General features: G+C 44.5%; 2 protein-coding genes across 2 annotated transcripts; both read right to left on the minus strand.

Moving 5' to 3' along the window:
- Nucleotides 1-240: 240 nt before the first annotated feature.
- LOC125285731 (G-protein coupled receptor 20) lies at nt 241-1,437 on the minus strand. Its single transcript, XM_048230300.1, has 2 exons — nt 441-1,437; nt 241-362 (listed from the first exon to the last, which is right to left on the minus strand). The coding sequence occupies exons 1-2, from the start codon at nt 1,435-1,437 to the stop codon at nt 241-243; spliced, it is 1,119 nt and encodes a 372-aa protein (XP_048086257.1).
- A 3,545-nt stretch (nt 1,438-4,982) lies between these two features.
- trpn1 (transient receptor potential cation channel, subfamily N, member 1) lies at nt 4,983-27,875 on the minus strand. Its single transcript, XM_048230501.1, is given in 30 exon segments — nt 4,983-6,856; nt 7,261-7,407; nt 7,768-8,693; nt 8,990-9,447; nt 10,126-10,332; nt 10,556-10,753; nt 11,399-11,506; nt 11,707-11,865; nt 11,999-12,097; nt 12,937-13,038; nt 13,615-13,821; nt 14,097-14,195; nt 14,329-14,529; nt 14,748-14,846; nt 15,393-15,509; nt 15,805-15,933; nt 16,325-16,453; nt 16,784-16,882; nt 17,406-17,455; nt 17,458-17,506; nt 17,773-17,973; nt 18,127-18,225; nt 18,953-19,054; nt 19,698-19,799; nt 20,188-20,286; nt 21,165-21,269; nt 21,667-21,780; nt 23,331-23,426; nt 27,124-27,225; nt 27,540-27,875. Coding segments are annotated over 30 exon segments (4,905 nt in total). The 5' UTR covers nt 27,687-27,875; the 3' UTR covers nt 4,983-6,701.
- Nucleotides 27,876-27,950: the final 75 nt, after the last annotated feature.

Here is a 27,950-nt window from a genome sequence, read left to right on the forward strand (position 1 = left end):
TCGGATGAGTAGGTGGGGTTGATGTCCTATCTGTCTTAAAATAAATATTCCAGGTTGAGTCTTTATGTAACTCTGTGACTTTGTCCACTAGGTGTCCTAAGAAGGTGGAGGGGACAGGTCAGTGTAAAAGCTCAATAGACCTCCTTCTCTTGTCCTCTCCATCATATTTTCTGACATCTGTTTTGGTTCTCTCTCTTCCTGGATCATGGTTGTATTTCTGTGTCTGTGTATCTGTCCTCCTCACACTGGCAGTTCTGCGGATGACAGAGAACTGGGGTTGAGTGTCAGTGTGGCCACACTGTGGACCAGAGCTGCGGCGCTCCTCCCCGTTGCCCTGGAGTTCCGCTGGACACTGTCTGCATCTCCTTCCCCCTCTCCGTTGCCGCCGGCTCCTCCCGCCCCTCCGTTCCCCCCGCCGACTCCGCTAGTGCGCGGCTCACCTCCGTCCACCCCACCTCTTCCCCCCAAGGCCAAGCGGTACGGCCGGGACAGGGCCGAGCGCACGCCGTCCGGCACAAAGCAGTACACCACAGGGTCCAGGCAGCTGTTGAGGCTGCTGAGGGTGACGGTGGCGTGGTAGGCCACCACGTGCTGAACCCGGCTGTCGCCCAGGTCAAAGTAGACCACCACCTGGCGCACGTGGAACGGCGTGAAGCAGACGGCGAACACCAGCAGCACGGCCACCAGGAGCCGGACGGCGCGCCGGCGGCGCCCGCGGCTCTGTGGCATGAGGCGCCGGTCAGCGAGAGCGCAGGCCACGCGCGCCGTGAAGCCCACGATGGCCAGCAGCGGCAGCACGAACTCCAGCACGGTCAGCGCGAACAGCAGCGGCAGGCGGCAGCATGACGAGCCCGAGCCGCTGAAATCCATGGCCGCCGTGGTCTGCAGCGAGTAGGTGGTGACCACGGCGAAGATCCACACGCCGGCACTGACCCACCGCGCCACTCCGGGGCTCCGCCACCGCAGGCTGGATGCCCCACCGGCCGCCCACACCACGGCCAGGTAGCGGTCCACGCAGATGCTGGTCAAGAAGAGGATGCTGCAGTACATGTTGACGAAGTAGCTGAATGTGTGCACGTGGACGCACGCTTGACATTGGCCACCGCTGTAGTACAGGGCGATGCGTGCTGGCAGCGACAACGCCACCAAGAGGTCAGCCACCGCCAAGTTGATGGTGTAGATCACCGGGGCAGTCGTCGCTCGCGTCCGCACACAGAAGACGTACAGTGCCAGGCTGTTGAGGACGGCACCCACCACGAACATGAGCGTGTTGACCACCATGAGGGTGATCCAGAGGCTGTAGAAGTCCTGGTAGAGGTCCTCGTCGAGGTGTGATATTTTTCTGATGTATGAGGCTTCCAAGCTTTCGTGCTGGGTTGCGTTGAGGTCAGTGGCATTGAGGTTGATGTTTAATGTGGAAGCAACAATGTTGCCCATGGTTCTATCTCTAGGAAGAATCAAAATGAAAAAAAAAAAAATTAAGGATTCAAAAAGGTGAAAGATTTTGAGTATAATTCATAATCTAAAATGTAGTGATTGCTTGAAGCTGTCATTCTGACCACACAGTAAGATGAAATATTTAGGATGCAAATTAGCTTTAGAAAAAATATCTCTAGACATCTGACAAAGATGACCTAAGGGCCAAGGAAGAAATAACATCCTGCTTTATTGAGGGACAGAGTAAATGTTTGGCCACACTTTTGTTTCTTTATCTTGGCTATGGTGCTGTTTCTTATTTACAGAAAACCAAAGATTAGAAGTGGCAAATTTCTGTTGGCACTTTGGAAGTCAGGCAACATCACCAGACTTTACCCTAAAAAACTTTAAGCTTAACAGTATTCAAAACTGTGATTCCAAACTGTTCTGAACTAAACACAATCCAAACACATATCCTTGTATGTGAAAAAGCCTTTCTAAGGCAATAACTCAGCTATTGACATATTTTAAATGTTGAATCTAAATAAAACTGCCCACAGTCTATCTAAAAATAGAAAGTACTTCAGTTTGCCAGCCTAGTTTGTGAGAGAGTTCATGATCTCATTACTTGTGGTCTGTCTTTCTTTTTTGGTCTCCCAGACATTATCTTTCTCTCTATTCCTCCATCTTTATTATATCCATCCATCTATCTATCTACCTATCTATCTATTTATCTATCTATCTATCTATCTATCTATCTATCTGTCTTTCATCTATCTATCTATCCGCATGTCTGTGCCTCTATCTATTTGGCACTGCATATTTCTGGTAAACATGTTTGGCCAAATCTATCAGCTTCCAGGAACTTAGCATGGGTCTTAATCTAAAGTCTTTAGACTTCCGATCTACAGAGTGTTTATTTATTCCAATTATGTGATTCTTGGGTAACAGGGAAAGAGCATGTAATAACGTCTCCTCTTTCACATGAACTCTCAGTGAACTTACTGAATATATCAGGGAAGAGCAGCTTGTGAACTATTCAATACAGAATTCAGCAAAAAGCACTTCCACTTACTTGTGTGACATTAGGTGTCAGTTTGGTCCAAAAGAGAAATATACATGTAAAACTCTTTTCTCTGCTGAAGAACCTCTGTATCCATCAAATGGTGACTTTGTGCACAGGTTCTTCATGCATTCTTCATGAAATCCATAACTCCATATCTCAGGCAGAGGACATCCATACCTCCATGAATGCTGTGAGGACCAGTCAATAACACACAATTACTAGGTATGTGAGCAAGGCGTCTGAGCAACATGTCTTCAGCTGTCTCTTCGGCTTTGGTTCCGTCAGGTCTTTTCCACATCAATTGAACAACCCTGGTCTGTTGCACCATGTCTAACAGTGTCCCCTCATGCTCCTTGTGACAGGAGGGATGTCTCGGTTCCCACTGAGCCTCATCCAGTCTCCCCACAGTCCACCCCCCTGCAGTAATCCATCTTTCCCCCTGGGCTGGAACTGAAGGAGGAACCTTCCCAAAGTTTACATCCCAGTGCTAACGTCACCACCAGGCATTCGAACTCTCAACCGTTCACGGCAAGGACAAGGAGAAAAGTCTGAGGTTCCTGTCCACTACTGAGGGGAAGGGTGGGTGAAAAAAAAACATGTCAGTTTCCGTACAACCTTGTTCATTTGACCCATGGTCACCCTCTGGACAGCTGACAAATGGACGTTTAAGCCTTCCATTTGACGGAACAGAACACCTCAAAATATTTGGACACTGATAAGCGACACTGAGGATGTTCTCACTGTACACATCTCATTTTTCACTTTTGTGGGTCTGCTGATACACTCCGGGGAAATGTGGCAGTTAAAAAGTAGAACTTCAAGAGAAGAAACTTTGCCAAAAAGAGGGAAACTCCTAAGTCCATATTCAGCAGATATTAACATGATGATCTATCACAGGATATGGGGGACAGAGGATCTCTCCACATATCATAGGGACAAATCACAGGTGTCCATTAGATGGCTGGTTTTGTTATGAGTAGGAGAGCTGTGGCCCTAGTGACATATGCCATGTGTGTAATTTGCTCACAGCTCTCAGTAAACAATGGTGCCCTAATTCATCCTCTTAGTGCAGGGAGACATCTTTATATCAGCCTTATGGCATGAACAGTCATGGTTCCCACTCTAAGTCAAATGTAAAATTCCATGATTTTTCCCTGACAAAAAAAATGAATTTCCATGACTTACTATATAATGAATGGCACAATATACCGACCAATGATTTTTCGATCAGCCGCGTAGCGTTCAAGAATCTTTTAATTTTTTAGAGCGGGAGATGAATAAATGGGCATTGAATAAACAAAGTTGGCCAAGCAGTAAAGCTAATAACCAGATATACACCAATTATGAAATATTTGTATTGATGTATTTTGGCAAGTACATTTTAAACTGCTACAACAATATTCCCTGATATTTCATGACTTTGCCCCAAAAATTATAAAATTCCCTGATTTTCCATGTCTGGAATAGACTTTCCAAATTTCCAGATATTCCAGAAATTCCATATAGATAGATAGATATGGAGGAAATTCAGGTCAAATGCTCTTTGCTCTGTAGAAGCATGTTTAGGCCATGGAACCAAACCACAGGACCACATCAAGTGGACTCACATACATGGGGTCTAGTTCCGACAAACACATTGGTCATAATGTTCAAGGCCTTTGACTCGACCCATGTGACTTTTGATTCTTTTATAGTTAAGCAAAACAAGTGCAGCAGAGTATAGGGGAGAAATCTAGCCAAGATTTGGCACAGAGCCACCAGATCTGCACCAGATTGTCTCGCTCCGATCGGCTCACTGATGTTACTACACAGTTAATCATCTCCAATCAACTTGGCTTAACTTTTCACTGGAACAAAAAGCCGCCCAAAAAGGAACCCTCGGAGGACCAATAAAGATTATATTTATTCTTTCTCTAATGGCCCCGGTTATTCCATCAGAATGAGAATAACACAAACAAGTCCAAAATAGCACGAGGGGAAATTCAATTAAGCGTGAGGCCTCTTGTGGACCTTCCATGTGGTACCTCCACAAATCTGTCCAGCTGGTGTGTAGTTAGCTATTGTTCTTGAAGAGGCAGAGATACACTTTGTTCCGCATGAGTGAGGCTCCAAGGTGGTCTTTCAATTGCTATGTTGACCTGGGCTGCTCTTTGGTGGATAAACAACATTAGTAGACCTGACCTGGACATTTTCTCTCTCTCTCTATCTCTCCTTTCCTTCTCACAAGGAATGCATTAGGTTTTATGATGTGACTGTTGCTTTAGAGGTACAATAATGTTCATATTCCTAATCTCTGTATACTGCCTACATTTCTTACACTGTAAGCAAAACATTAGCATGGCAGTTGCATATTAATCGACATCTCCCTCCTTGAAAACCTGGTGTCCAAGGCAGGTAGTATGATTAGCAGAATTCACTTAAAAGGGCCCATGTTAGTGCTAGCGCACGTAGCCAGTCTTAAACACGTCTTTTTGACAAAATCCAGACAAACCAGAGGAAGGCAGGGTAAAAAGGCAGAGTGAAAATCTGCACTTCAAAACTTTATGTAATGAATCATGAAATACAGTGCTGTACATGACTCTGCTTTGTTTTACTACGGTTGTAATTCAAAACAGCTGGGTAGTGGAATTTGTTGAAAAATATTTATGACATGACAGTTCAAATTATAGCCTACGGGGATTTACAATGTTTTATACAAAAAGCACATAATGGCAGAATATTGAGACATTCTCATGATTTACTGAGTGAGCCACATACAGTATATAATTGTGTGTATATCAAAGCTACATAAAATTCTGATTAGAACATAATAGTCAGCTGGAAAGAGAACTGTACACAGCACAAAGGTCATCATAAAATATCCACACAAAGGTCATCATAAAATATCCACACAAAGGCACATCACACATGACTTTGTTGAATTTCATTCATCGTAGAAAAGCTCCATACGACACTTCGTATCGTAGTCCCATTTAGGCCTAGAGGACACTAGAGGACTGTCCATTTATTAAAAAAAAAATAATAATATTCACTCCCTGAAACAACTTGGAGTGTATTTTATTGAGTTTTCATACCATAGCCATACCATACCAGTTTTAACAAAGCATTTTTATGAAGAGTGGCATGAGAGTTTTTTTTCTGAACTTTCTGGCTGCTTTACATTGACCACCTCCACGTTATCTTGTCTTGTTAGTACTATGTTTCGTCCATCAACAGCACTCTCGGAGTGGTTCTACTATCTTCTGTCCATCAGCAGCACTCTCTGAGTGGTTTCTCTATTTAAAAAATCCCCGATGGTCTTATTCGGCCGACGTACTCTGACACTGACTCATGGACTGTTACAAGCTTTAATGGCATCAATCAGCCAAAGCACAGCCTGTGCTTGATCCTTCCACTAGCCAGTAGACGAATGACATCCTGTCCTGTCTCACCCGCTACGGAGAGAGGCCCTGGTTTCCCAAGCGTTACAGACTTTATTAATAGGAGAGCTGTGAATCCCCTTGTTTAATTTAGACCCCAGCGAGTTGAGCAGAGTGGGTACAATATTTACAGATATTTTACACAGCCATAATTTAAAGATATGCGTTGTGGAGTTGGGAACAACTCTGTTCACCCATAAAGGCTCTATTAGCTGTCTGTGGATCTACATGTACATTGAATACAAGTATATGTGTGTTAATGTAAGGATCTGCAAAATACTTTCAAATGTTGCCATAGAGCTCCATGATTAAGTGTGCTTCTGGAGTTCGTTTCAATGGTCAACAGTCAGAACATGATGACAATATTAGTCATACAGACAAGATTACACTTGTAGTAAAAAAAAAAGCATGCTAAATACATTCAAAGAGATAAAACTGCAAGAGGAAATTATCTTACCAAAATGGCAGTGTTGTGAATGTCAACCTGAAGTTAGGTTCATTAGTGGTTATTTAATAGCCACATGCTGTCTTGTAAATATGGTCCTGATTTACAACACATCTTGGTTTCTGTAGAAAGTACTGTGAGCTAGAAACCAGAAATAAACAGCATACTTGCAATGCTAACACTAGACCCGACAGTGGCTATATCACCAAATGGCAATTACAAGCACATGAGAACCTAACAAGGCAGTGTAATGATGTTACAGATGTTACATTGACACATCTTCTTGATGTAGTTAGGTTCTCAAGTAAAGCTGCTTTTTCACCTCACAGTTACATTCTCTTGTCTTGTCACATTATTATCCTTCCTTCTCTCTCTCCAGTGGGTTACGGTCCCTCTGTGGCTGTCCATGGAGGGCGAGGAAACGCTGGACCACCGCTGCCCAGTCCACCACCTGCTCCACCCGCACCTGCCCACTGCCCATCTGCCTCGGGGCCAGTGAGGCTTCACCAACTGAACACAGGACACAGCACGACCCACAGTCACAGCATGGCATGGTCACATGCATTTGCAGTCAATTAGCATGCAGTGCTAATCTAGAGTGACTAGCTATTTATTTAGCCCCTAAATGACTTGAAATGATGGTAGGCTAAATATGCTTACTTAGAAACCATGTGCTAAACCTTTCATTTGCACCTACTATGCAGCTCTAGTTCAACTACAGTTTAAAAATCCGGTTCAATTAATGTATTGTAGTCATGGGAGAAGCTGCATCCTCTGCAACAGCTCATAAAACTGAAATATGAAATAACAGAAGGAGAGTGCATACAGTAGAGGCAGTCCCCTTGATCCTGCTTTGATTGGTGTGTGTTTTGAAGTGGAGAGAGAGGAGGGAGGAGGGGGGGAGCTGTACTTGCCCTCAGGAATGACCTGTGTCCTCCTGTTACCCCGCATCCAGCTGACGGATGAGTGGGCAAGCATGTCCAGCGAGCGACTGTCGGACAGACCCTCCACATCCTCCTCCTCACCCATCAAATCTCGGGCCTCCGTTGAGCAGATCTTACCTGCGATGGGGGACAACAAACACGTCATTTTTAAAAATGGACGCTGCATCACACACTAAACCGGTGAAGGTTACAAATGATACTGTTTTTGCACATTTCACGTCGTTACGCCTCTATAAGTTTTTTGCCAAAGCCGTAAGTCTCTCAGGCGAATCTGCTTCCTGAAAATCTGACTCATCTGTTTTTCTTATTTGGTAATGTATGACCAACAGGTTTCATATTTACACCATTGACCCAGAGAGCACATCATTCGTATTACCCAAGCCCAAGCAGGATTAGCTTTTATCAGTAAGAGTGCAGTTCTGTTTAAATATTTTATTACTGACTCATGCTAATAATTACAGGACGATCATAACAAACCTCCATGTTTGCACAGAATCTTGGCATAGAAGAACAGGTTGGTGAAAAGATTGAACGGCGACGGTGTTCCGGACTTGCGGCTCATGTCACGGATCAGTACGGCCCGACCAAACTTCCACTGCATGTCCGACTGGGCCTGGATGCGCTGGTAGGTGTCGCTCATCATGGCGATGAGCAGGTTGATCAGGACGATGACCGTCACCACCAGGTAGATGCCGAACGCCAGGTGGGCTACCACGGCGGCAGCCGGGGGCGAGCGCTCCAGGGCAGGCATGGCTTCGGGCTCGGTGAGTCCAAAGAGGGCGAAGAACAGCAGCACCGAGACATCGAGCGGGGTTAGCTCCGGCTCTGGAGCGTCCAGGGTCTCAGTGGCGTTGTCCGGGTCCACGTCTCGGACATTCGCGGGATACACAGGCTGACACACGGCAGACAGGCTCATGGTGAAGGCCGCGTGGAAGAGCACCAGGATGACGGCAAAGCGTCCCAGGTCCTTCATCAGGTCACGGATGATGATGGCCCAGGGTCCGAAAAGGTGGTGGAAGGTGAGGAACTCCAGCAGCTGGATGAAGCCCAGTGTCATGGCCACGGCCAGCAGCACGTTGCGGGCGAACAGGCAGTGCAGGTGGCTGGGCGGCCACCACTGGAGCACCACGGCCAGGAGGTGCAGGAGGACGGCCGCCAGTGAGAAGCCCAGGAGCATGATGCGGATCCAGGCTAGCCCGGCCCGCTCACCGGGGTGGGTGAGCTCGGACACCACCATGCCACAGAGCCAGGCCAGCAGGAGCCACTCTGACCAGGCTGGGACTAGGTGGCCCAGGGAGATGGGGTTGATTGGGGGGTAGACTATGGTGAGGATGAACAGAGCCAGGAGGAAGACATGGGACACCAGATGACTCATGAACTTCACAATGGGTATGGTATTGAATCTAATGGGAAATAATAATAATAAAAGTATTGAAACATTTCAAATTGCTAGGATGAATATTTGCCTTTCCCCCATATTCACTCTGGCCAATATTTCAACCCACGGTAGTTTATATTAAATTTTATAGCAAATATAGTCTCTCAGTCTTTCTCTCTCTCTCTCCCCTCTCTTAAAAGTGCTATTCTGATATCTGTCCTTTATTCACAGAACCAAACATGAGTACCAAATCAAGGATGCCCAAACCAAGATGAATGCAACCGGTACATAATTAGACTCTCAAGAGAGTGTAACTCTAACCTGTGCTTGAGAGGCAGGGACAAGACCAGCCAGAGCGGGGGACAGAGCAGTAACCCGAAGAACAGCAGCAGGATCTTCCATGAGTCCCACTGCAGGCTGCCGAACCACACCTCCGTCAGGTACTTCTGCACAGCAGGGTGCGACACCACGCCCTTCTGCCGGCACTCGATCAGGCAGTCCAGGACGCTGGCCCCGCGGTGGTCCACCGCCCGTAGGATTTGTCCCGCTCCACGGCCCCCGACAGCTGAGGCCACGGTGAGCAGATCGGAGGCTAAGGACTCGCAGTGCCGCGCCGCCGCCTGGAGGTCCACAGCGCGCTCCTTCTCCCGCAGGGCTGCCTGGCCCAGGGCGCGGGACAGACGCACGGCCGTCTCCAGTGGGGCGGTGGAATGGAGCACCAGCTCGTCCAGAGCCAGGTTCCCATTCAGGCGGCCGCACACCATCAGGTCAAACACAAACTAGAGGGATAAGAGGAGAGTAGATGTTTCGGGGAGTGTAATACTAGTTCAAGGCTGCCCTCTAGTGGCTGGATAGACATTTGGCATCCACTGGGAAATTCCATTCAAAAAATGAATTTAGACATAGACCTAGTTTCTCCATAAGCCCGAGTCACGCAAGGGTTCCTTTCTCAGGCAGGCATTAAGCCAAGTTTTGGACTTTATTTGCCATTTGAAATAGAAAATCTATTCAAAGTTCAGTTTTTGGTCTGGGCAGCAGTGCCTATAACAACAACAAGAAACCAGCCATTTAAAACAAAAATACTGTGAATAGACCGAAAAAATGAGAGGTACAGGCAGGCAGACTGAGAAAATATAACGCCAAAACAAAAAAATGAGTGAGACACTACAAACAAGGGAAGGGCCCCATATTGAAAAAGTGAATAGGTTTCACAACTGTCATGATAATTCTGTGGTAAATATATCACATATACATTTATTATTAGATTGGCATAACACCCTCAATATGCAAGACTAAAAAAAAGAAATGAAAGGGGCCATAATTATGTGTGTTGACACTGTAATCATACATAAAGTATATAGATATGTATGAGTTTTACAGACTTTTTCCATATGGGCAGTGGGAAGGGGGGAAAGAGAGAGACAGGATCAAATCCAAAGACATGAAGCTCAGCTAACCCTCCTATCCTCCAGTAGGTGTAGCGTGTTGTTGTCTCTGCACAGCAGGAAGCTGACGGTGGCCTGATGGTTCTCTCCAGCTGCGTACTGTAATGGCGTCCGGCCCTGGAGACACTTAACCCGCGCTGACGCTCCACTCTCCACCAGGAAACGCACCATGTGCAGACACCCAGCCTTAGCGGCATAGTGCAAAGGAGTCCAGCCCGTCTGAAAGGAAATGGGGGCTAACTACTACATTTGTCAGGTTTAATATCACAGTTACCATAGAATAACATTACTCCATGACACATTTGCTTGGTTCACACTAGCGTAGTTTAGCATGCTGATCAAACTGATTAACGATAATAACATGTCCAGTTGTTACATGAAGTCTCCAAGAAGTGAACATCTCCATACCCACATATCCCTGCCCACCTCTGTGTATTATCACCTGGTCTGTGAGGTTGATCTCTGCCCCTTGGCCCAGCAGCACTCTCACCATGGCCACATGCCCATTGGCGGCGGCCAGGTGGAGGCAGGTGCGCCCACGTTTGTCTCTCAGCTGCAGCAGGGAGCCGGACCGGCTGAGGAGCAGACCCACCACGGCCGTGTGGCCACTCTGGGCCGCCAGGTGGAGCGGGGTGGAGCCCTAAGGGACACAGTGTCACCACATGATAATGCTAACATGGCATCAACAACCACATGCTAATGCTAACATGGCACCAACAACCACATGGTAACAAAGATCCTTTATTACTAGCTCCGCTTTAACCCTCTCTGATGGTAATGCTAACATGGCATCAACAACCACATGATAATGCTAACATGGCACCAACAACCACATGCTAATGCTAACATGGCACCAACAACCACATCCTAATGCTAACATGGCGTCAACAACTACATGCTAATGCTAACATGGCATCAAGAGACACATGCTAATGTTAACAGGGTGTCAACAACAAAAAGTTAATGCTGACAATGAGACGACAAATATACTTCAGTTAAAAAACACCCAGCTACAATCACTAGGCCTACGAGCTTTTTCCACTTGATTAGGTATTTCAGGGCAACTAAACTGTTGATTTTCAGAATTGTAGTCTTCAGTGCTTGAGTATGTTGACATGCAATGACCACAGCAATGGTCTGAACAAGCTCATATGCAAGCTTCTGAATATGATATGGTTTGTGTGCTGGTTTTCAAACCCAGTACATTAGTGGGCACTATATGGGGCAGTTTGTGGGCTAACAGCAGCTGTGTCCGCAGAACTGAGGAATATAAGAGTAAACATGCCTGTGTGTCAGTCTCTGCATCTGCCTGCACTCCAGGAGAGTTTAGCAGCAGCCGCACCACACTCTCATGGCCTGACTGGGCAGCCAGATGCAGGGGAGTGTATCCTGACTGGAGGGGGGGCAGAGAGAGGGAGAGATATTAATATAATGCTGCCAAATCTTCAGTCATCCCAATAAAGCTTATTGAACTGAATAGAGAGAGAGAGAGAGAGAGAGAGAGAGAGAGAGAGAGAGAGAGAGAAAGACAGAGAGCTTTCCTGTTGTTCTGAATAATAGCTTCTGGTAAAGTGTCTGCCTGTAGGCCTCTACCTCTGAGGGAGGTGGCTGTCTGTGAGAGCCCTCTCCACTTCTCTTGAGTGTGCTGTGGGGACGGTCACTGCGCATGGTGGCAGGCACCTTGGTCAACATCTCTCTCACAAATTCCACTTGACCAAAACAGGCGGCAACATGCAGAGCTGTCAACCCTGTCTGGGAATGCACACACACACACACACACACACACACACACACACACACACACACACACATATACACAATAAAACTGTTACATTATATTACTGTAATGAGAGATACCAAACGTGTTTATTTCTGGCAAAGTCACCTTAGAGCTGCTGATCTTCAAAGAGATATTGTTCTTCAGCACCTCCAGGATGTGAATGTGACCACTCCTGGCAGCCAGGTGAATGGCTGTCATTCCTTCCTGAAGACAGAGTGTGTTGAAACAACAAACATTGTCTGAAACCACCTCAAATGATTAAATAGCACAGACTGAAACCAATTACCATATTTTCCGGACTATAAGTCGCACCAGTCAAAAAATGTGTCATGAAGAGGAAAAACCATATATATAAATATATATGTGTTGCACTTGAGTCGCAGGACCAGCCAAACTATGAAAAAACTTATACAGGGTTCCCATACCTTGGTTAAGATCAAATTCAAGGACCTTTCAAGGACTTTCCAGGCCCAATATCCTTAAATTCAAGGACCTAATGTGTTGATAAATTTCAAGCGTGGGCATGGTAAAACTATGTTACCTCAACAGACCAAGGATACCTTGTCGCAGTTTTCTTTTATTTTTGGTCATATGACAGATGGTAGGCATATTCTATTTTTCATGTTTGTATTTTGCATAAAACTGAGCTGAAATAAACTTGTCCTAAACAAGTTAAACTCGTTACCATGAACCTGTCGGTTTGATTATCAGAATGTTAAATTAAATATTTGGGCAACAAACACTACACGTGGGAAACACGCAGAAATCATGCTGGCCGTGTACATGTTAATAAGCGGAATTGTACGTAATTGTATGGATTTTTTTTCCTCAAAAAGAAATTCAAGGACTTTCAAGGACCTCCATTTATTTATGTCTCTTTTCAAAAACTTTCAAGGGCCTTGAATTATTTTTTTCAGATTCACAAACTTTCAAGGATTTCAAGGACCCGTGGGAACCCTGCTTATAGTGCGACTTATAGTCCGGAAAATACGGTACACAATTTCATACTCTGGCTGACACTGAACTCAAATGTTGGCACTCACAACGTCCTCGTCTGCTGCTGAGGCTCCGGCCTCCAGAAGGACCTTCACAACCTCCGTGTGACCTCCAGCTGCAGCCAGATGTAGAGGACAGGAGCCGTTGGCCTGATGAAGTATGGGAATAGAGAGGGTTAAAATAAAACAACAATCACCATGCTCACCTCCATGTAATATTTTGTGGTTCAAACATTATGCAATTATGTGCAATTATGTGGTCTAAACATTATGCAAGACACTTGGAAGACAACCTATTTCTAGATGACTGCAAGACATGCAGAAGTGTTGAGGAACTTCCAAGATATGTGGTAGACAAGATCAAAAACTCTAAAGTCTAAACAGTTTATACTTTATACAGTCAGTCCACAAATCATTCAACTATTCCTGAGACAGCAATATTTACTTTTGGATACTGTATGTGGCCTCATATGGTAAGTATTATATCACATTAAGTATGCTATTTTGCCAACTACCTTTTTCATGTGAAAAGTGCCTTATTGATTTTTTTCTGGCAATGATTTTTTCTTGAATACACAATTACGCTATTTTTCCCTTCGTACTTAACTATGGTGGTCACAGCCCTGCCGTGTCCATTTCAAAAACATACAGAGTATTCCATCACGGAAACCATGTGAACCACCATTCCACCTCCCAGTGACATTCCAGTTGGTGATGTCAGCTGACCTTGTTGTGCAGTGTGCTCACGCCCCCCTGGTTGAACTTGAGCAGCTCCCTGATGACCGCGACGCTGCCCTTTGCCGCGGCGATGTGGGTACAGGTGGCACCTTCCACGTTGGCCAGGGTGGCTAGCTCTGGCCGGTGCTTCAGGAAAAGCTGCACCACCTCAGAGTGGTCATTCTCTGCAGCCAAGTGGAGGGGTGTCTGCCCATGCTGGACAGGATAGGTAAGAATTTGATAAATTACAGGAGAAAGAATGCAAATTACTATAATATATTAATGTACATTTTAGAAAATCAAAGTACTATAAAGACATACAATGCATTAATATATATGTAGATACATATAGATAGGCAGAAGGAGAGATGTATGAATCTGTGGTTTCACAGATGAGCAGATGGATTGATTAAACTCTTCTCAAAATGTTCAAATAAATGACTAGATGGATGGAACGACAAATCAAATCAGCACAAAGAACTGAAACTAACAATATCAGTGGCAGTGATGTCAGCTCTCAGCTTTAACAGGCTACTGCAAACGTCCAGTTGTCCACTCATGGCAGCGAGATGCAGAGGCGTCTGTTTATTCTGGAGGACAGGGAAATAATAATTGCATTATATCTGTGAGACAGCAATCTTACTTGAAGATCCACCACAATGTATTTGCATAGTGGACAGTAGAGGAGATTATAATGGTAGGGAGGATGTGGTCCTCACTCACAAGGGAAAGGGCGTCTGTACTGGCCACGTGTGTCTCCACCAGCAGTCGGACCAGACGGGTGGAGCCGTTTTGCGCGGCTAGGTGCAGTGGCGTCAAGCCCAGTTTGGTCTTTGCGTTGACAAAGGCCTTATGGGACAGCAGGAGGTCTGCAATGTCTTCATGGCCATTCTCAGCCGCCAAATGAAGAGCTGCCTTGCCATCCTGCAGAAAGGAGTGCCCATAGTTACCATACCACACGCTCTCAGACAAACCAACCATTTCATCATATTTGCTGATTCAGGCAAAAAAGATGAAGAAAGAAAAAAAAAAAAGAAAAAAAAAACGAAGGCAGGGGAAGGTTCGTCTAAAAGCAATCGCGGTATTCCTTTGATGTTGACTGGAGCTAGCGGCAACAGAGGAAGCATCCATCGAGTAGTCACCTCATCAAAGACATCTACCCTGGCGTGGTTCTGCAGCAGTATCCTGACCACTTCCAAGTGACCTCGTTCGGCAGCCAGGAGCAGTGGGGACCAGCCATTCTGTTGGGCACAGCCAACAAAAGAGAAAGCCTTTGACTTAGGAATCCTTCATATATGAGAGACACAGAGAGAGAGAGAGAGAAAGAGAAGACAGAGAAGAAAGAAAGAAAAGAAAGAAAGAGAAGAAAGAGAGAGAGAAGAGAAAGTGCCCTTGATAGACAGAAATAGCAAGAGACACTGAAGTGACACAAAAATAGAGAGTGAGAGACAGAGGAAGAGTTGGTGATAGAAAGAAGGAAGGAGTGAGAGTGTGCCAGAGACCAACAGAAATGGAAACAGAAACAGAACAGTGGGAGAGAAAGAAAGAACTAAAGTAAAAACAAGAAAGAAAGAAAGATGGAAAGAAAAAAGAGTGAAAAAGAAAGAAAGCAAGAAAGAAAGAAAGAGAATGACCGTCCCATAATCCTAGAAAGGCCTATTAGTCCAGCCTGCGATCTGGCACAAGCAGGCCAGCTTTTCCCACAGCCCTCATTAGGCGGCGAGTGGAGTGGCATACGGTTCTCATCAGCCAGCCAGGCGGGCGGGCAGGCTGGCCGGGCGCCGTACCTTGGCATGCTTGTTGACAGCCATCTGCAGGCAGCTGGCAGCCACGCCACGCAGGATCTCTTGCAGGACAGCCGTGTTTCCCACCCGGGCACAGTAATGCAGCGGAGTCTCCCTTAACTACAGGACCACACAAACACACAGCCGAGCACAGCGACTCAAAGTGTGCACTCATTATAATATAGTCTATAAACAAATCAAGGAAGGCAAGGTCAGCACATCTAAACACATCTAAAGGCAGCACATTGACAACACATTGATCAAAGTTTTCCAACTGAAATTATGTAATATTTTAAGTAAAGACAACAAGCCATTACCAAGTAATACACATTACTACTGAATGTGCTGAACTACTGATTTAGGTCAGTTCTACAATTCCTCCAGATTCTCCGTGAGGAAGTGTAAATGTGCAGACCTCTCTTGTTGTTGCAGTAACATTGGCATCGTACTCCATGAGGGTTCGGACGATGAGGACATCCTCCCCGTTCTCATGGACACTATCCTTCCTGAGTTCGGCTGCCAGGTGCAAAGAGGTTTCCCCCCTCTGCCAACACACATGGTCACATGGCATCACTGACATTCATTTCACATTCAGTTTAATTGTAAGCTTCAAAAGAATAGATGGGTATCAGAACACTAAAGGACACCATCAGATATTTTATTTCGAAGGTAAAGTTATGATGGAGAGATTTATCGCAACACTATAAGAGCCTGTATCCAGCTCTGTCAGAATTTAAGGGTCTGTTATTTCTCAGATACATAAACATCCAAAAGCCACGGTTTCATCTGTTAGCGATTACCACTGGCACACACACGCACACACACGCACTCACTCACGCACGCACGCACGCACGCACGCACACACGCACGCACGCATGCACGCACAGACACACAAGGTCTTCTGTGTGTGATAGCTCAGGCAGTAGCAGTCTGACCTGGTTCTGCTGCCTGACGCAGCACTGTGCCCTGTCCAGGCTCCTCTCCCTGGTCAGGTAGCTCAGGATCTCCTCCACTATGGGAGCATGGCAGTGGCGAACAGCCACGTGGAGGGGATTCTCTCCTGCCTACATAGGACCATTCGGTGGAAATATGATTATTAGAAATGTCTCACAGGGTGGTTATAAGAAGGTTATAAGAGTGACAGTAATAGGGAGGGTGTGAGTGTTTGTGTGCGTATGTGTGTGTCGTGTGTGTGTGTGACTGTGTGTGTGTGTGTGTGTGTGTGTGTGTGTGTCTGTTTTTAACGTGTGTTTTTATATTGTTTCAGGCATATTTGCATATCTTGAGGAAACCTGAAAATGTTCTGTTGCAGAAAAAGGTAAAAAATCGCTACAAAAACTAGATGCATTCATATATTTACAAAACAAAAATATGAAACCCATTCGCAGATGCACCTTAGATTTCCATGTCAGGTCACCTCCCTCTTCTATAAGAGACCTCAGCATCTGAAGGCTACCGTGGCGAGCAGCGACATGCATGGCAGTTTCCCCATTCTGGAGACGACACGGACACAAGAAGAGGTCAGAGATGACTGCAGATAGCAATTTTGACATATTAATAATATTCTTAGAGACCAATAATCCCCACAGAGACTATAATGATTATCTCTGCCAAAGTGATATTTTTGGTTTGGCTTGTATGTCTATTTGTCAGCAAGGTTACGTATTAATAACAGGCCCGATTTTTCATGAATGCCATCCCCTTAATGAACGGGGATAGCGAAGACCAGGGCAAAAACCCAATAACATTCTGAAACTTTAAACTTTTGTTAAGATTGCGAGATATAGCAAAATGGCCTTGGTGGAGTTATCCAGTCTCCAAGTGCCCTTCTAGTTTTCCATGTAATGTTGATCCCTTCAATTTAGACTCCTTAAGAGGCTTAGACAGACTTGAGGTTGAAATTTTTTGAGGGCTTAGATTCTGTCGATAGCTGCTTCTGTCTCTTGAAGGTCTGGAGAGTGATTTGAGGGATCTGCTCGTCTTTGGAGTGTTTTGTGGCGCGGTGACCCTGCTGACCTCCTGCTCAGCGTTCACATCTGCCCCGCTCTTCAGAAGCATCTCGCCACCTTCTCCCCCTCTTTCACGCGGGCAGCGATGTGCAAAGGTGTCTCCTGATCCTGGGTACGCAACCCCAGCCCCCACACACACACGCACATACAGAGAAAACACACATGAATCACCCTGACCTATCAATCCATCTCTTTCAGTCTGTACTCGTACTTGATCTTCCACACATAGGATCTATATGCCTACAAGAACCACTGCACAGTTTCTATAATGGGGGTTTATGATGTCTGTATCATCTCTAGAATTATAACGATGCTGTGACCATTCATCATGACACACTACACATCCGCACTACAATATCACCACGGAGCTTCACCTTGCCACCATTGAGCTGGACTTTGGCCCCGAAGCCCAGCAGCATCTGCACCACCAGGGGCTTGCAGTATTGCACAGCCACGTGGAGGGCAGTAAGGCCATCTTTAGTGGTGGCGTCCACCTGCGCCCCCTTCAGGAGCAGAGCCTTCACTACAGCAGTGTGTCCACGCTTGGCCGCGGCGTGCAGACAAACGGCGCCAGACTAGAAGAGATTATGGGAAGGGAATCAAGAGAAACACTATAATCAATCAACAGTCCACATGAAAATCTATCATTCTTCACCACCAAAGGCTTTTTGGTAAATAGGTGTAGTTCTCTGTCAGTGAATGCCATTATCCTCCACTATGTCGTTCACCTTATTGGGCATATGCAGGGGGACGCCTTTCTTCAGGAAGGCCAGGGCAGTCTCAGGGTGACCACACTGAGAGGCAACGTACAGCAGTGTGCTGCCATCCTACACAACACACAGGGACACACTTTTACAAGGGCAGAAGCTTGAATGTTATTCTATTGCTGTAGTTGTAGCTCTGTAGCTCAACTGTTAAAATGCTTAAATGTTAATAGTTTCAATGTTATTCCATTGCTGTAAGTCGCTGTGGATAAATGCATCCGCCAAATTAATACATGTAAATGTAAATGCAGTATGCAGACCCAAAAAAGAGAAACGTGTCTGGAAAAACAAAATCAGCTTAGAATATTTTTGTTTAGATAGATAGATAGATAGATAGATAGATAGATAGATAGATAGATACTTTATTGATCCTCAAGGGGAAATTCAAGAATTTAGATGTGGTTTCAATGAGTTTAGTATATCTCGGTTAGATTTTCGTTCGAGAAATCTTTTTTGGCACATTTGAACTACATCACTGATGAAGATGGAGTGCTATTTTTTCTTTTCAACACCACAAACGCATTACTGCACCTGTAACAACTTAATGCTGGAAAACGGAGTGTTTGCGTGTGAGAGACCAAAACCGTGAATCTCACGCCAGCCAGCGAATTCTGGGAAGCCCCAGAGGCACTCATAATCAGTTATCTCTGACTACTAGCCTGGAGGCTATCCCACACCACCTGGCCTTCTGGACCCTCTGTTTTCTTGGACAGAGAATCACATTACCCCTGAAGTTGAACGATTAGCTCTGGCAAGTGTGGTTACAGCAGGAGGCAGAGGTGGCCAATACCTTGGTCCTTGCCAGCACGTTGGACTTGAACTTCTCCGTTAGCACCTCCACAATGTTGGTATGGCCACGTTCGGCAGCAACATGCAGAGGGGATCTATCCATCTGGAGCAAGGACAGAGGAGTCAGTACACAGTTAGAGAGCCACAGCGAGCTACTGCACACTCACCTTCGAACCTTCAGAGTTTCATATGAACACCATGATGAATCTCAAATATGCAATAATTTAAAGGCGTCAAACAATGAATTAGTTGATTGACTGATTGATTGATGGTTAAATGATTGATGGTTAAATGAACATATCGATGAAAGAATGAATAAGTATATATGACAATAAAGAGCAGAAGACAGAAATGTCTTTAAAGTGTTACAGTAGAAACTGTCGGAGCTATGAACAAATGTCCTTATAAAACAGCTCTGAATGATTATCAGCCACAAGCTGACATAACGTCTGGAACATTTAGGACAACTGTTCAGCTTTGACTGCTTTGAGATTGATCATGGGGTCCTGTGATAAGAGGTTTAAGTGACACGCAGCCAACTAAACCTCAACACGGGTGAGACACACAATCATTTCATCGTGGAAAACTCCAGCAATGATCTGCTGCCAGCATCCATTGTGTCTAGCAGTATACTCCTTTGAGGCGGCGAATGACAAGTAGACTGTTAAATGGTCAAACTGGGGCCTGTCGGATCAGCACCGTCTGAGGCCCAGTGCCCACTGACTCACTCCACACACACTGCTCACCTTGTCTGCTATGTTTGGGTTGGCCTTGCCCTGGTAGAAGACCTTCAGAGTGGCCTCATCTCCCTCCCAGGCAGCGATGTGAAGAGGGGTCTGGCCCTCCTCCTGCAGTCAGTGGGGGACAGAGGACACACCAGTCACACAATCTATGGCACTCACACTACACCCACCTTTACAGAAATAATGACAACAACAACAACAACAACAGTCTTGTTCTACCAAGGTTTGAGACTCAGTCTGTATGGTACATGAATGGTACAGTGCAATGATACCGTGCAAATACTAAAAACTAAGTGTTAAGCAGGCATTTACAAATTATTATTTAAATGTACTGTATTGTAAACAGGATACCAAATGTTGAACTTTCATGAGCTGGTGGCTGGTCACATCTGACACTAGAAAAAGAACATCTTTGTAGACAGAAGTGAATAATGTAGAGCCAATTCAGATCAAAGTTTTCATATAATGCTCCATAAAATGGGGTCATGCTCACATTCTGGAAGTCAACATTGGCCCCAAACTCCACCAGGATCTTTGCCATCTCTGCATCCTTTCTTCGACAGCAAATATGGAGGGCAGAGTCTCCGTCTCCCTGGTAACACAACATCCTTTGTTATGTGCATGTCTTGTCATTTGTGACACTTCAATGATAACCTCTTTTCAGATTTTGCTTCTCTGGAAAGGATCCCCAAAATGTCAAGCCATTGGCGTAATGAAGGGAGAAGCTTTAATAAACTTTCATAGCGATGTTGTGTAATTAGATTACATGCCCCGAGCAATTGCATCAGTTTAAATATCCTGCATGTGGGCAAAGAAGACTATAATATATTAATGCTGGCTCTGTAACCACAGCGCTCAAAAATACTGAGCAGTAAAAACCCAAACACAAAGTTGATAAAGATCAGGCACGGCTCCAATCAGCTCTCCAGACACTGTAAAAAACTGTGATAAAATGGCTCAGAGAATTAAAAGCTCTCCCATGTAACTTTACATTGTTTTATTGATTGGACATAGACACACACACACACACACACACACACACACACACACACACACACACAAACACACACACAGAGACACAGACAAGCACGCACACACTTTCAACTGCAACTGCAGATTCTTAAGGATATATTTATAAGCAATGATGGCATGAAAATGACTATGATATCGGTATGCCGTCATCCTTGTGGATGCATCTATCATCAACAAAGCCACTGGAAATCCTTGTCTGATCCACCTAAGATGGAGCAATATCTCAAAATGTCTGATTGCCATTTGGCTATACTTTATTATGTAATTTCCACAAGTAACACATTCCCTGTTGCAGGAAATTCATGACTGACTGCTATGGTTGATTACAACTGACAAATATGTCTCTAGTCGCCTCTGTGTCAGTATGAAATGACACTATTACAATTGGCCTGGTATCTGGGGCGTGTGTAACTATGGGATGGCGCTGCCAGCTCTTACATGTCTCTGGGCCCGCAGCTGAGGCTCTGATAAAGCTCCAAGCAGCTCCTTAACGATTCCAACATTCCCTGATTCAACAGCCAGAAGAAGTGGAATGCAGCCATCCTGAAATGAAAATTACATTGCAAAATACACACACTCGACACGCACGCACACACGCACACACACACACACACACACACACACACACACACACACACACACACACACACACACACACACACACGGAAACAATGATACGGTCTTGGCATGTCTGAACGGCTGGTGCCCAGCCAAAATGAACAAGAAGGGTTAACACCACATTCAGACAATACTGGCGTTCTGTTACTGTCTGTTCCAACACCAATATGGGGATATAAAGAAAGTCCAGATATGGGGATATAAAGAAAGTCCAGAAATTATCCTATATCTAACTGATAAAACATGTTTAATGGCCAATAAAATACACCTTTTTCTGTACATTTGCAATATGCCAAAACTGAATGATTCTCTAGACATATACCGTATCTGGGTGCAGACGGGCATCCTTGCTGGAGAGTTTGAGGAGGGTGTGGACAGCTCCGTGGGATCCTGTCGGTCGGCAGGCGGCAAAGTGCAGAGGCAGCTGGTCCTTGGGCTGTATCATGATCAAAAACACTCTTAGTCTTAGGCTTAAGGTGTCCTACTCTAATCCCAATAGAAACAAAGAGGCAAACTCAAAACTGTAATGTAATAAATGTGTTGTCTGAGGAATTTGTCTGGTTATTCGGATTACAGCAAAGAACCCATAAATCATTCATGCTGACAGGACAACAGTCCATATAACCTCCGCAGAACACATGAAACACATGATGAGCCACTGGCTAGTTCTTAAGGATGATGAAGATTTGTCTGGTATTTAGCACTTTTTATCCAAAGCCACACGGACTCGCAACGACGGGTTTGGGAATCCAACCCGGGTTCTTAGAGGAACACTGCAAGTGTTATATCAGGCTAAAATGGTTACTTCATGAGAACAACCCTAGATTAAAAGACCAATATACATATAAAAGAGAAACAGTTTAAATTAATTACATCGACATACTTTGCATAGCAATTTGTGGTCTTGCAAAGCAATTGGTGGTGTAGCCTACTTCATACAGTACAAAATGTTAAATTCAGATATTTAGAGGTCTATTGTCTTCTAAATTGAATTCAGTGGCAATTTAAATGCATCACAAGAAATTAAATGCATTTGGGATACAAGACATTAACTGCATATTAATGTGGTTGCAAAACCACAATTGTTCCAGTCAGAAAGTAATTATCCGTGTGTAATCAACAGAATGCTATGGGAGAGTGTGTTGTACATCACTGACAGACTGCTCCTGACCCAAAAGCCTCATGGCGGCAATTTTCCCGCCTCTGTGCTTTGCCTTCAGAATGTGTGACAAGTGATGTTATCCCCCTCACACACCCACACGTCCCCAATTTTGCTCTCAGATTGGTCTAAATGAAAACTCTCTCTCTCTCTCTCTCTCTCTCTCTCTCTCTCTTCTCTCATTCTCTCTCTCTATACACTCAACTCAAATGGCATTTTGAAAAGTCTTTGTAGGGGGCATTCTGTTAACCCTCTCCATACAGTCTCTAGTGTTGCTGAAGCACTGAAAGTCAGACTTAGTTTGTACTAAACAAATCTATCACAAACCCCCAAAAGTCTAACACAAATCCCACCAAAAACAAAGATTTGTAAGGCGGATTACATATGCATTCAATATTAAGAACATTCTGCACAAACATTAAAATCACATCAGACTTTGGGTAGCAAAGCGCAGAGGATCCTGTCCATCAAATCCTCAGTGCGTCAGAATCCCTTAGCTTCCCTGCCAAAACTTACATAAATAATGGCAGTCTCAGTTAACATTTGTAAAGTAGAGAGAAGCTATATGCCAAACCACTGGAATGCCACTTTTCACAGACTCTTCTCAGCAGTTAATACGCTTGCCAGTAAAAAGAGACAGAGGTAGAGGTAGAGAGAGAGACAAAGAAGGAACCAGAAATAGAACGAGGTCAGAGAGGAAGACATTGAAAAAGGATGGGTGGACAAGCAGACAGTGGGACAAAGGGAAGAGGGAGACAGAGAAAAAGAGAGAGAGAGAGAGTGTGAGAGTGAGAGAGGATGAGGGGGTGTATGGGTGTGCTTCCTACCCCTCCGGGAATATTGGGGTCTGCCTTTCTTGCCAAGAGTCTCACAATTTCGTCTTTGGAGTGAGCTGCTGCTATATGCAAGGCTGTCCTGCCATCCTGTGGGACACAAGAAAACAATTCACACTCTCAAAGTCATCTTAATGTGTGAATTGCTTTTCAAGCCTTTCAAAATATGAAACGTTCCTGACAACTCTGCAAAATCAAACACATATGGGTATAATGACTTCATATAAATACATCCTGTAATAATGGCCTTATCATTTGGATGAAACTAATTATGCAAAATGGCTTTTTCTGAATGTGCACCTCACTGAAACAATGGATTGGGAAGCTTGAGGACTCCACAGACACTTTTCCCAATTTTGTGAGTTCAGGGGTGCTCAGACACCGTTCAGTCACACTTTTACAAGAACCACCAGACATTCCAGCAGTGGGACCTAGAGTGACGGCATATGTCAAGTCCTTTCGATCACCCCCTTTTCAAAGCGGACACATAAAATATTTTGAGGGGGCTTTCCACGAATTTAAGGGAGTGGAGACGGGGAGAGAAGATTGAAGTTTGGCAGAATATATAAAGCAGGCATTAGTTTTTTTTTTGCAACCACTGTCAAGATGTGGTGTGGTCTATACCCGGCTGATGGAGTGGGATTACCAGTTATTTACAAAGACAGCGTTTTCACCCTACATTATGGTATTTTAGGCCATGGCAAGGAATAGACTGAAGGCTGAAACTACATACTGTGGAGCACCACAGAGAAAACAATTTGGACTCCCAGTAATAAGGAACTGCCGAAATTCCACAAACCCCCAAATTATTTTGGAAATCACTGAGCAGGGGGGAAAAAAAAACGGTTACCTCAACTGGGACAAAATGGCTCTGTTGGGACGCGCAGTGAGAGCACAATGAGAGCCAAGTAAGGAAGCAAACACAAACACCCCAAAAAATTCCAGGGGGAAGAGCAGTTACCATGCCAACACGGCGATGGAAAGCCGACTCCACGGGCCTCGGGAGGGAAGAGTGCAAAATGTGAGTGCCAGGCATGTGCCGTCCAACTATTGCCACACTAGCGCTCATGTTAATTACACGCATTAACTACCAAGAGGAGGCCCCCGCTAAGGACACTGCCAGTGCAAACAATTCCTGGCTCCTTCCCTGAAATGGTCTTAGGTAACAAGCACTTACAGAATTTGTCCAGGAAAGCACAGCTGTCAACCTGTCAAAAAGAGCCTGATGGAATGACTTAACACTGTGGGATGTGAGTGAAAATGGAAGGGGATGGGGGTATATAAAGACAGATGCAAGGACAACTCTGAGGGGTGAATGAGGGCATTTGAAAAAGTCAGATGGTTGAGCTAGAGCGTCTGAGGTGAATTGGGTCTTACCGCACACCCTTCCCCACAATGCATACGTCAAAACCGCAGCCTCCGAATGTGTTAACGACCGAAGAATTCCCCTCTGTTATCCTCATTCGCACGCCATGCCATTCTGGGCCAGAGGAGCCATAGGAGCTCATAGCGTTAGCTTGGGCTCAACCACCCTCTTTTTGGATAAAGCCTTAACCTTGCCAGACTCCAGTAAATTCTCCCAGGCCAAGCAGCACAATGGACACCGCATATCCATGCACTGAGGAACAAAGCTGGGGGAGATTTATCATCTCAGCACACAAGCAGGCTTACTTTCGACATTAAAGGGGCAATTTATGTTTGTTCTTTTAGGCCAAGGTTGACCTATAAATGCTAGCGGTGCATTTACGATATGTCAATGTGGTTTTCAATGGTTGATAAAAAGCTGTAGTCTTTGACTTAGTATGAAGTGAACTGGTTTTCTAAAGCCATGGCCTTTTTATGCACTGAAATAAGCTCAGCAATCTTATTGAATTCCGCAGATCAGGCCACCTATGATAGATGCATGTGAGTGGTTGCATTAAAAATAAATAGATGAGCAAAGGCCCACATCCAAAGATTTTGGGGGCTCACATGTCTTAGGAATGGACGCAAGTAAATCTCTCAATAAGTCAAAGTGAAGTTCCTTTAGTGAATTATGTGTTTCAGATGACATGGAAAAACGACGGCAGGGAAGGCGTCCATAGACTTCCAGCTGTAAATTAAAAGGAAAATGTAATACATCATATGAAAAGCAGAAAACGTCCAAAAAAAAAAGAAGTGGAGGAAAAGAGAAAAGGCATGTTTATTGGAAACACAACATTTGAGCTGTCACTCAAAACAGCCTGTCTGTTTAATAGTGGAGATTGTGATGCTAACTGTTATAATGATTCATAATTTTGCGTTTTCCGAGCCGTAAAATTCTATTAATTATTCCTGAATGAGCCATTTGGGCCTGCTAGGACGTGTAAAAGGACCTTTTGATAATCTCAAATTGCTGGTAAAAGTCATGGCTGCTGCCACTGAGAAACTGGCACCACTCTTAACAAGGTTTGGTCTCCTTCCAGTTCAACCTCAATTGTGATGCCGCAGCCATATTTGGTGAGTAGGAGGTTAATGAATGCCATGCCGCACTTCAAAGTGACATCCGTCTTTCTTCATTTATCTCTCTTGGTTAAGCTTGGATTTGTGTTTGTGTGTGTGTGCGTGCATGTGTGTGTACTGTATTTATGCATGTGTGTGTACTGTATTTATGCATGTGTGTGTACTGTAGTTATGCATGTGTGTGTACTGTATTTATGCATGTGTGTGTACTGTATTTATGCATGTGTGTGTACTGTATTTATGCATGTGTGTGTACTGTATTTATGCATGTGTGTGTGTGCATGTGTGTGTACTGTATTTATGCATGTGTGTGTACTGTATTTATGCATGTGTATGCATGTTCTACCTATCTATCTGTTCTGTGCACCTCTTTTGATGTTCCCAGAAGAACACAAATGAATAATTTTCATACAAATCCGGGAAATACTTCCCACTGGAATAAAAGGAACTCCCAGATAGCCTGCCCTCTCTGCGGCCAGGGCATGTTCCGAAATACGAAATGTTAAAGGCTTTAATTTGTTTTGTGGGTGAAAGAAACAGTGTGGATTAAATGGTTTTAATGACAAATTGTGGGGAGACAACACCTGCAGCAAAGCATTATGTCACCACTTTATGGGCATGTTTTGTGGGAGGGTTCCAGGAACTAGCTGTGACTGGGCAAATGACTATGACACAAAATACTGGAAAAAAGATTACAGAGGTATCATAATAGTTCTTAGTGATCGCTGTATACTGTATGCTGACACATTAAATGTGTCCAAAATGTAGAGACTGTGAACAGGCCATTTTTGTTTGTTTGTTTCATTCTTGTTCAAGTAGTCATAAAACGGAGCATTTTAGGGTCTCAGAAGAAAAGGTCAGCAATAACAAACAATCTAATACTGCATTCACACTTGCATTCTCCTATTGCCCAACCCACTGTGAGATAATGGCCTTTTCCCTGGTACTGTACCTCCTCAAGACCCTCAATGCCACTCAACACAACGTATCTTTGATGACTTGAGGCAAGAGATTGCAAAGTACGGGATACAGAAAGCCTTTACTTGTTAATTCTACAACAGCACATGACAGGCAAAAATACACAAAAGTAGCCTACTTTTAGGGAGTTACATTTTTAATGGATACATCTTGTGATTCTTTATAAAAGGGTACCTCTTTTTCCACGCTTTTGAGTCCTTGCTGTTTTAATCACTGCGAGTGAAAAGTTACCTTTTCCCACTGCAGGCCTACATGTCATTGGTGATAAATGTTCGCATTAATTTCAATGTGTCTGTCTTTGTAAGTAATAGCTTTGGGTCTGGCTCACCTTGCTTTTGTCAGTTGGGTTGACTCCCATCTCCAACAACCTCTCCACTACAGCCACACGGTTCTCTTTCACAGCAATTATAAACAGACTTAATCCTGACTCCTATAAAAAAAAAAGACAGATAAATAGGCTAAATGTAATACTGACATATTTAATATTGCAAATATTAAATGTAGAAAACTATTAAAATATTAAATGTAGAAAACTATTAAATGTAAAACTATTAGATCTTCTACATCACTATGTAACAAATTTCTTTCTAGCCTAGTAAAAATATAAGACGAAAATAGTTCAGTGGAAAAAAGCCCAGTGGACTCCATAATATCAATGAATATTTTGGTTGTGACAATGCAAACTAGTGATGGAAACTAGCATGACAAACCATGAGGCATTAACTCAAACAGAAAATGTCTTACCTCATCTGTCTGGAAGATTTCTGGGTCTCCTTTCTCCAGCGCTTTAATTGTCTGCTCGACCGCAATCCATTCTCCCTTGAGAGCAAGCTGCATGATCCGCTGGCTGGACGCGAGTGATCCGGAGTGGACAGAAGAAGTTTCAGACATTTTTGAAGAATAGACTACACACTCTTTCTAAGTCGGCAACTAGATTAAAATAGTGGCTATGTCAGCCAGGCATGACAACTGTACTACTTCTACAGTAGCAGAATATCATTGAAGACTTGTAGCCTACAGTGGGAGAAAAGACAATGATGGTCTTAGCAGGTGAATGCAAAATGCCGCCGTTCAGGGATGCAAATTGCTGTCTCTGTAGGAGGCAGCTGAGGTTACGCTTCTCTGAATGTTCCAGGACTATCCGGTAGCGACCAC

Source organism: Alosa alosa, chromosome 20 (assembly GCF_017589495.1).
Source record: "Alosa alosa isolate M-15738 ecotype Scorff River chromosome 20, AALO_Geno_1.1, whole genome shotgun sequence".
NCBI lineage: Eukaryota > Metazoa > Chordata > Actinopteri > Clupeiformes > Clupeidae > Alosa > Alosa alosa.